Source organism: Silurus aristotelis (genome assembly GCF_946808225.1).
Source record: "Silurus aristotelis genome assembly, chromosome: 13".
Lineage (NCBI taxonomy): Eukaryota > Metazoa > Chordata > Actinopteri > Siluriformes > Siluridae > Silurus > Silurus aristotelis.
Window position 1 is genome coordinate 29,019,888 of NC_139586.1, and position 9,410 is coordinate 29,029,297.

Below are 9,410 nucleotides of genomic sequence, written 5' to 3' on the forward strand. Positions count from 1 at the left end.
TGGTGTAGTGTAGTGTAGTGTATTGTGGTGTGGTGTAGTGTATTGTAGTGTGGTGTGGTGTGGTGTGGTGTGGTGTAGTGTATTGTAGTGTGGTGTAGTGTAGTGTAGTGTGGGGTGGTGTATTGTGGTGTGGTGTAGTGTAGTGTGTTGTGGTGTAGTGTATTGTAGTGTGGTGTGGTGTGGTGTAGTGTATTGTAGTGTGGTGTAGTGTAGTGTGATGTGGTGTGGTGTATTGTAGTGTATTGTGGTGTGGTGTAGTGTAGTGTGTTGTGGTGTAGTGTATTGTAGTGTGGTGAGGTGAGGTGTGGTGTAGTGTAGTGTAGTGTATAGTAGTGTATTGTTGTGTGGTGTGGTGTGTTCTATTGTGGTGTGGTGTATTCTAGTGTAGTGTATTATGGTGTATTCTATTGTGGTGTATTGTGGTGTGGTGTATTGTTGTGTAGTGTATTATGGTGTATTGTATTGTGGTGTATTGTGGTGTGGTGTGGTGTGGTGTGGTGTGGTGTGGTGTAGTGTAGTGTATTTTGATGTATTGTATTGTGGTGTGGTGTAGTGTAGTGTAGTGTAATGTATTTTGGTGTATTGTATTGTGGTGTATTGTGGTGTGGTGTGGTGAAGTGTAGTGTATTTTGGTGTATTGTGGTGTGGTGTGGTGTGGTGTGGTGTGGTGTTGTGTGGTGTGGTGTAGTGAATTATTGTGTATTGTATTGTGGTGCGGTGTAATGTATTGTATTATGGTGTGGTGTATTATGGTGTATTGTGGTGTGTTGTGCTGTAGTGTATTATGTTGTATTGTAGTGTGCTGTGGTGTGGTGTATTGTGGTGTAGTGTATTATGGTGTATAGTATTGTGGTGTAGTGTATTATGGTGTATTGTATTGTGGTGTGGTGTGGTGTATTGTATTTTGGTGTATTGTGGTGTGGTGTCGTTTAGTGTATTGTGTTGTATTGTGGTGTGGTGTGGTGTGGTTTGGTGTTGTGTATTTTGATGTGGTGTAGTGTATTGTGGTGTGGTGTGGAGTGGTGTAGTTTATTGTTGTGTATTCTGGTGTGCTGCATTGTGGTGTAGTGTATTGTGGTGTGGTGTATTGTGGTGTGGTGTAGTCTAGTGTATTGTGGTGTATTGTGGTGTGGTGTAGTGTAGTGTATTGTGGCGTGGTGTATTGTGGTGTGGTGTGGTCTAGTGTATTGTGGTGTATTGTGGTGTGGTGTGGTGTGGTGTAGTGTATTGTGGTGTGGTGTGGTGTGGTGTATTGTGGTGTGGTGTATTGTGGTGTGGTGTGGTGTGGTCTAGTGTATTGTGGTGTATTGTGGTGTGGTGTAGTGTAGTGTATTGTGGTGTGGTGTATTGTGGTGTGGTGTGGTCTAGTGTATTGTGGTGTGGTGTGGTGTAGTGTATTGTGGTGTGGTGTAGTGTATTGTGGTGTGGTGTATTGTGGTGTGGTGTGGTCTAGTGTATTGTGGTGTGGTGTGGTGTGGTGTAGTGTATTGTGGTGTGTTGTAGTGTATTGTGGTGTGGTGTGGTGTGGTGTGGTGTGGTGTAGTGTGGTGTATTGTGGTGTGGTGTATTGTGGTGTGGTGTGGTCTAGTGTATTGTGGTGTATTGTGGTGTGGTGTAGTGTAGTGTATTGTGGTGTGGTGTATTGTGGTGTGGTGTGGTCTAGTGTATTGTGGTGTATTGTGGTGTGGTGTAGTGTAGTGTATTGTGGTGTGGTGTGGTGTGGTGTGGTGTAGTGTGGTGTATTGTGGTATATTGTGATGTGGTGTTTTGTGGTATATTGTGGTGTAGTGTTGTGTGGTGTAGTGTTTTGTCTTATATTGTGGTGTGGTGTAGTGTTGTGTTGTGTAGTGTATTGTGGTATATTGTGGTGTGGTGTAGTGTAGTGTAGTGTAGTGTTGTGTTGTGTAGTGTTGTGTGGTGTAGTGTATTGTGGTATATTGTGGTGTGGTGTAGTGTAGTGTAGTGTAGTGTAGTGTAGTGTAGTGTAGTGTAGTGTAGTGTTGTCTAGTGTTGTGTATTGTGGTGTGGTGTAGTGTAGTGTAATATGGTGTATTGTATTGTGGTGTATTTTTATAATTATTTACAATATACAATAACATTTCTAATCACACACATGCATTAAATGCAACACTGCAGAATAAAGTGTAGCTGATATTTTACCCAGATGTGAATAAAGTTCCCTTTTGAGCTTCTCAGGGTTTCTTTAAGGAATATCAAATTTAAACTCCTCATCTATTGATTTCTCTAAAGCTGTTGTCGGACAATGTTAAATGTTAAAACAAAGTTAAATGGTTGTGAAACTTGTGTTAGAGTTTTGTTGCGTTTTTTACTCCGACAGGTCTCAGCTCACCGCCTGCAAACATCACGTCTCCAGCCATGCCCAGCATCATCACTCCGATCGTCAACGGCTTCACCGGCATCCCTCACCAGCCGAACGGCCACCCCACAGTGGAAGCTGTGTATGCCAATGGCCTGCCCCCCTACTCCACCCAGAGCCCCACTGCCGCAGATACGCTCCAGCAGGCCTTCACTGGGGTGCAGCAGTACACGGGTAGCGCTCACACTCCCATCAACTATCAATTATTCCATGCAGCATTAGTGAACATTCAGGGTACATGGTGCAGTAATACTTTGACACGATTGTTAATTAAAACCAATAGTGTTTGTGCTGCTTTTCAATGGTGAACTCACTCAATTTAACTCCTGGATCTGGAGTTTTCAGCTTTAATGCAATGTTTTGAACAAATAACTGTTGGGAAGTGTAGCCCCTATGCATGACACCCCTATTTGATATTTTTAAAAATCCCAGTGCGAGTGTGTAGACCAGACATAAAGCTCACTGCTTCCATTGTGTCCTTGTGTGATGTTTTGTTAGAAACGAGGTTCAGTCATTCTCCAACAAGTCTATTCATCTCTAAAGAGAGAAGGCGTGACATGCCTCATCCAATGTGATACCCATCAGAAAATAAACTATATTTTTTTTTCTGAGCCTTCGGTTCGGTGTTGTATGATGCGGATTGTTGCGTCTGCCTGAACTCACTGCATCCTTGTGGTTTGTTTCTCAGCGATTTACCCGGCAACCACACTGACCCCTATTGGCCAAAGCTTGCCACCACCACCGCAGGTCATTCAGCAGCAGCAACAGAGGGAAGGTGAGGGTGAGCTGCTGTTCTTTCTGTATACATCACACACATAAGCACTAAAACAAACCTTCTAAACCTCCTTCTGATCACATCTTCTCTCCTGTTCTCCTTCTTACACAAGTTCTTCTGTTAGAGACAAAAATCTCCCATTTGGACTCCACAACATCCACTCCTTCACTGTAAAATTCTTTTATGTTTTTTTAATTTGTTGCATAGAAACAAAAGGAACATTCATAAGTCTGAAAAACAGTCCAGGTGTTTGCATACATTTCACAGTACATACAATAAAAATACACAATAATAATCTACTGATAAAAATAGTGTAGAGTTGAATAGGGACTGAGAGATAGTGTGTGATTGTCAAGAACAATATAAATGTTAGAACTGGTATTTTCTCTCATTCAGCATTTTGTGGAGATGTTTTCTCAGCTAGCTTTTGGCAACAAACTCTTGTATCACATGGTATAATATGGAATCAGATTATGAGTAAATGAACACCCGTATCATCTGATGCTAATGTGTTTTTTTCAAGGCCCTGAGGGTTGCAACCTCTTCATCTACCACCTACCACAAGAGTTTGGCGATAATGAACTCATGCAGATGTTCCTGCCCTTCGGGTCGGTCATCTCTTCCAAGGTGTTCATGGACCGAGCCACCAACCAGAGCAAGTGCTTCGGTAAGCATTTAAGATAGCTAAAACATGTTTGTGTGTGTGTGTGTGTGTGTGTGTGTGTGTGTGTGTGTGTGTGTTTGTGTTTATTCTACACGCATCCCTCTCCTTTTTCTCAAACAGAAGATTCAGAACGCGATTAAGTGAAGTTACGAGAGAAAGTTCCGGCGAGATGAGACGAGACGAGAGGTGTAAATTGCATACTAATCCGAGACCTGCGATAATTGTCTGCGAACCTTTCTTATTAATAATGAATATGAAAAAGAAAGAATTTGCACGTCGGGAAAAGGCGCAGGTTACGTGAGGTTTCAAATTAACACTGGAGCAGGAACTTTTTTTCAGAGATAAGGAGCCTTTCATTATGATGAGCATTTGAATGTAAATGGATATCATTGGGGAGGCTGCGGTCTCGCGTACAAAGCTGCTTGGGTGACAAAGGCTCATTGAAAGATGGGGGGGACGGTGGGGGTTTTAAAAGGATAGAATACTAAAAATAATTGAAAAGAAAAATTTCTTGCAAGTGCCAAATTACCATATTGTGTCACATGGGGGCAGGAGAGAGGGGTGGACTTCTCTGGGGTGTTTGGGAGGACACCAGTTTTGTCCTGGACCAGTATTTCTTCTATAAATTGCCGATTTGTGGGCGGAGCTTAAGTTTAAATGAGGGTGTATGAGGGGACCCTCGTCCCGAACAACTACTACTTCAGATCGTTGCTTCAAGAGAGTTTAATTATAGCAGTGTGTGAAAGGGGATAAAAAAAGCTTATCTGCAGTGCTGCCTTATATAGTGAGTAATTAAAATGCAATGTCAGGTCAGAGGTGTGTGCACTCAATGCTGTAATTAATCCACTGAGGAAGCGACGGATGGCGAGAAATAAAGCTGTGACGTAATACAGAGTGAGTCGGTGTCTCATCCACCTCACAGGGTCTGTTTCATATATTATGGTATGCACACGATCGTGAAAAAGGGCGAGGAGCCTGAGGACGCTGTTGTTCACGGTTCAGCACCGGTTTCCTGGACAGCGCTCATGCAGCAGCTGGAGCCACACGCTACCGAACAACACTTTTTGGTCACTGGCTTTTGAGGTTCGTTTTTTAGAGCGCGACAGGGACATCTGCTGTGTGTGTGTGTGTGTGTGTGTGTGTGTGTGTGTGTGTGTGTGTGTGTGTGTGTGTGTGTGTGTGTGTGATTCACTTATGACCTTTGGAAATAGTTTCCTTCCATATGTGCAACGTAAAAGCTCTAAAAACACTAAGCAGTTCAGGGCATTTAAGTTGTAAAATCTAATGCAAAAAATTATGTGGTTATAGTTATTATCCATAAAAACATGCTCTTATGCCAAATACACAGAAAAAATAAGTACTGATCACAAGGAAACAATGTTTCACGTTGAGATCACAAGAAAATTAAGTTAACGAAAAAACAAGAAAAAAGTCAATATTACAATGCGTGGCCTCTTAGAACTTCCATACATGACAACAGGTTCAGTAAAAGAAGAACTTTTCAGTAGACAATGTTGCTGTTGGTGGAACTGATGTTGGATGTGGAAACCTGCTGAACATTGGGGTTTTAGTCAAGTCAAGTGAAGTTTATTTCTATTGCGCTTTTCACAACAGACATTGTCTCAAAGCAGCTTTACAGAAATCCACAGTGAAGGTGAATGGTGTGTGTGTATCCCTGATGAGCAGCCGTGGAGACTGTGGCAAGGAAAAACTCCCTTAGATGTTATGAGGAAGAAACCTTGAGAGGAACCAGACTCAAAAGAGGAACCTCATCCTCATTTGGGTGACATCAAGAGTTTGATCATAAATCTTTCAACACTACAGAACACTGGAGAGTGAGAACTAACATGAGTACTGGAGTGTAAGATTATAAGATTATAAGTAAATGTTCTTTCAACAGTCTTTGGTATAAAACTACATCAGCATCAGCTTCTCCATGCCAGAGCCATTAAACACTTCAGGAGGTCCAATGTCAAACTCCACACATGTAGTGGGATTTAATTGGCACTGGTACGTCTCTAGATGGTTCAGGATGTTTGCGAGTTTGGCATCTACTTCTTTAAAGTCCATAATCTTCATGAGGTGGGACGTGACTGGAGCTGGCCAAACCTCAAAAAGCCTCGGGATGGGGAGAGAAAGAGAAGCAGTGAAGAGGAATTAGCGTAGCTGCTGTTCATGATATTAACAGCACAAGTTGATAATGTGATGTGATCAGATGTTCTGGAGCACAAGGTTATGATGTGAGACGTGTTATGTGTAGGCTTTGCTAAAAAGATATGTTTTTAATCTGCACTTAAACTGGGAGAGTGTATCTGAACCCCGAACACTGTCAGGAAGGTTTTAGGCCAACCGTACATCTGGGGTCTAAATCATAATGTCTAAACAGGATTAACCGTCTTCCGTTTATTAACTATCAGGAAGATTCACATCATTCAAATCAGGTTTTGTCTCCTGACTTCATGAAGGAGACGTGTCCTCACTCCTGCGTCCTGTTTGCGGCTTTTTTTCAGGTTTTGTGAGCTTTGACAACCCCGCAAGTGCACAGGCCGCCATCCAGGCCATGAACGGCTTTCAGATCGGAATGAAGAGGTTGAAAGTGCAGTTAAAACGGCCGAAGGACGCCAGCCGCCCATACTGACACAGCCCCAACACACACAGAGCTCTCTGCTACAGCACAGGTAACACTCACACACACACTCACACACACACACACACACACAGACCCGTTCGTGTTCCTTTTGTTTCTATGCAAACAAACTCATTAATGCAACACACAGAGGCCCGTGATTGGCTCGTGATTGGCTCGTCTCACAGTGATTGAGAAGAAGGAGAGTATTCCGTCCCGAACATGCAATGATTTGCAAATCTCATAAATCCATATTTTATTCAGAATATGACACAGAACACATATCAAATGTTCAAATTGAGGACATTTACCTTTTTTTAAGGAAAAAATAAGTTAATTTTTAATTTGATGGCAGCAACATTTAAAAAAAAAGTTAAGACCAGGCAAGAAAAAGTCTGGAAAAAGTAAGTGTTATTAGTTTGAAACAGTTGGAGAAACAAAAAGGTTCTGTGACAGCAGGTCATTTAGGTGACTGGGTATAAATAGTGTAGATTAGAGAGGCAGAGTTTTTTTAGAAATAAAATGTGTGGAGCTTCAGCAAACTGTGAAAGACTATCTACAAATTGTGTAACATTTCAGAATAATGTTCCTCAACATCGAATCATTTACGGAACATAATATCATCAAAGGTTTCTAACAGTCCAAAAAAATCTCTGTGTACAAGGGACAAGGGTGAAAAAAAAATCAATACTGGATAGTCGTGATCTTCTGGCCCTCAGGGGCCACTGCATTTAAAACAGTCATGATTCTGTAATGGAAATCACTGCATGGGCTCATGAACACCTACAGAAAACATTGTCTGTGAACACAGTTTGCATGTCATCCACAAATGCAGGTTAAATCTGTGTCATGAAAAGAAGAAGGCATGCGTGAACATGATTCAGAAACGCCGCCATCCTCTCTGGGTCAAAGTTTATTTAAAATGTACTGAAGTAAAGTGGAAAACTGTTCTGTGGTAGACAAATCTAAATTGTATTTCTTTTTGGAAACCATGGACACCACGTCCTCTGTACTAAAGAGGAGAGGGACCATCTGGCTTGTTATCGGCACTTGGTTTAGGAAGCTTCATCTGTGATATTATGGTGGTGCATTAGTGCCTGTGGAATAGGAAGCTTGTACATTTGGAAAGGCTCCATCAATGCTAAATGCTACAACTCAGGGAAGGACTTACATAAGACAGGACTTGTGTAAGACGATGCTAACTGCATACTGCATCTATTACAATAGCATGACGTCATAGTAGAAGAGTCCGGGTGCTGAACTGACCTGCTGCAGTCTCGACCGTTCACCATTTGAAAACATTTGGCACATTGTGTAACGAAAAACACAACAAAGAACACTTAGAACTGTTGAGCAGCTAGAATTGTGTATCAGACAACATTCCTCTCCCAAAACTTCAGCAACTGCTCTCCTCAGTTTCCAGATGTATATGGACAGAAGATGTGATGCTATGCAGTGGGAAACATGGTCCTGTCCCAACTTTTTTAAAACGTGTTGCCGTCATCAAATTTAAAAAGATCATACAATTTTATATATTCTTAAGCATTTGATATGTTTTTTTGCTTTATTGTGAATAAAATATGGATTTGTGAGATTTGCAGATCATTGCATTCTGATTTTATTTACATTTAACACAGTGTCCCAACTTTTCCAGAACCGGAGTTGTATCTGAGAACATAAAGAGGAGAAATACGATAACGTTTTGTAATATTTATTAATTTATATAAGGAACAAAAGAAACCAACGAACACGACGTACAAAGAGCTCTATGAACTCGAATTCTCTTTTAGAAAAAGTCAGTGTTAATACGTTTCTCTTTTGATTCTTTCCACAGGTTTTGAAAAGTGAGATCTCAAAAGGAGCTTGATTTTTTTCTTTCCAAAAAATAAAAAAAAAAACCAAGATAAAAAAGATGATGATGATGACGATGATGATGATGAAGATGGAAGTTTTTTTTTTTTTTTTCTGAAGACATATCAGCATATCCTTACGAAGACGAGATGTTGATCCGAGCGGAGAGATGCTGGGGAGGCGCTGCAGCGCTACAGACTACAAACTACGAGCGTCACGTTGCGAGTCAAAGTCGAGGCGGGATCATGGAGGGAAGAATCTCTAAAGATGAGAACTTTGAAGCTACAGAACATCTCTCCCTAGTCGACGAACACGCAACAAACGAACACACACACACACACACACACACACACAAATATACACACAAAAAGAGCAGCAAGAACAACATAGATTTCTATATACATATTATCTACACGTGCTATATTATGGAAGAGGCGCTTCCAAGCTTTTATCGAAACTGGACGAATAAGGGTTAAAACTTGAAAATCAAGGAAAAAAGACAGTGGAGGAAACGTAAAAGCCACTGGGAGACCTTCTTTCACTTTCTCTTTCTCCGTTTCCTTTTCGACTGTCTTCACATCTCTGAGAAAGCGCAGGACCTTTGGCCTTGTGTGGTCACGGAGGTTTCCAGAGGTACAGTACGACTGAAAAATCTTTCACTCCAAGGGACCAAAGGACCAAAAACCTTTTTATTGTTACAGTAATATATAGTATTATGACTAATACTACAAAAGTAGTACTGATGATGTTACATGTTCGAAGAAAAAAAAAAGAAAAAGAGGAAAATACTTGCTTCAGGTTGGAAGAGGAAAGAGATTTTGATTTCTTTTCCTTTGACATTTAAAACTACTGGCTTTCAGAATATTTAAACAAAATAGAAAAAAAGAAGAAGGAGAAAAAAAAAAAGTATTTTAAAGCTATACTATTTTAGAGGAGTAGAACAACGTGAATGCGAGATGGTACAGGGCGCGATCGTTTCGGTTTAGTTTTTTCCATGGATAGAGGTTGAAACTCTTTATTTGGGACGCGTGGCACGGACCGACCCGCTGCCTTTCAGCTCCACGTCTGACCTTCAGGTTCACTCAGACATTAAATTGAAGCACAGAGAAATCAAACT

General features: G+C 41.2%; 1 protein-coding gene across 7 annotated transcripts in view; it reads left to right on the top strand.

Annotated features, from left to right (window-relative positions):
* Nucleotides 1-9,182, top strand: part of celf5a (cugbp, Elav-like family member 5a) — a 194,291-nt gene extending 185,109 nt beyond the window's left edge. For 4 of the 7 annotated variants that reach the window (XM_083559235.1, XM_083559238.1, XM_083559236.1 and 1 more), the window contains exons 8-12: nt 2,339-2,551; nt 3,066-3,152; nt 3,676-3,819; nt 6,327-6,494; nt 8,277-9,182. In XM_083559235.1, coding sequence (XP_083415361.1) covers nt 2,339-2,551; nt 3,066-3,152; nt 3,676-3,819; nt 6,327-6,454 — 572 coding nt within the window. In that variant the 3' untranslated portion in view covers nt 6,455-6,494; nt 8,277-9,182. Of the gene's footprint in view, nt 1-2,338; nt 2,552-3,065; nt 3,159-3,675; nt 3,820-6,326; nt 6,495-8,276 lie in introns of all 7 variants that reach the window. The other 3 variants (XM_083559233.1, XM_083559237.1, XM_083559234.1) reach the window with 1 other exon arrangement.
* The last annotated feature ends 228 nt before the right edge of the window (nt 9,183-9,410 follow it).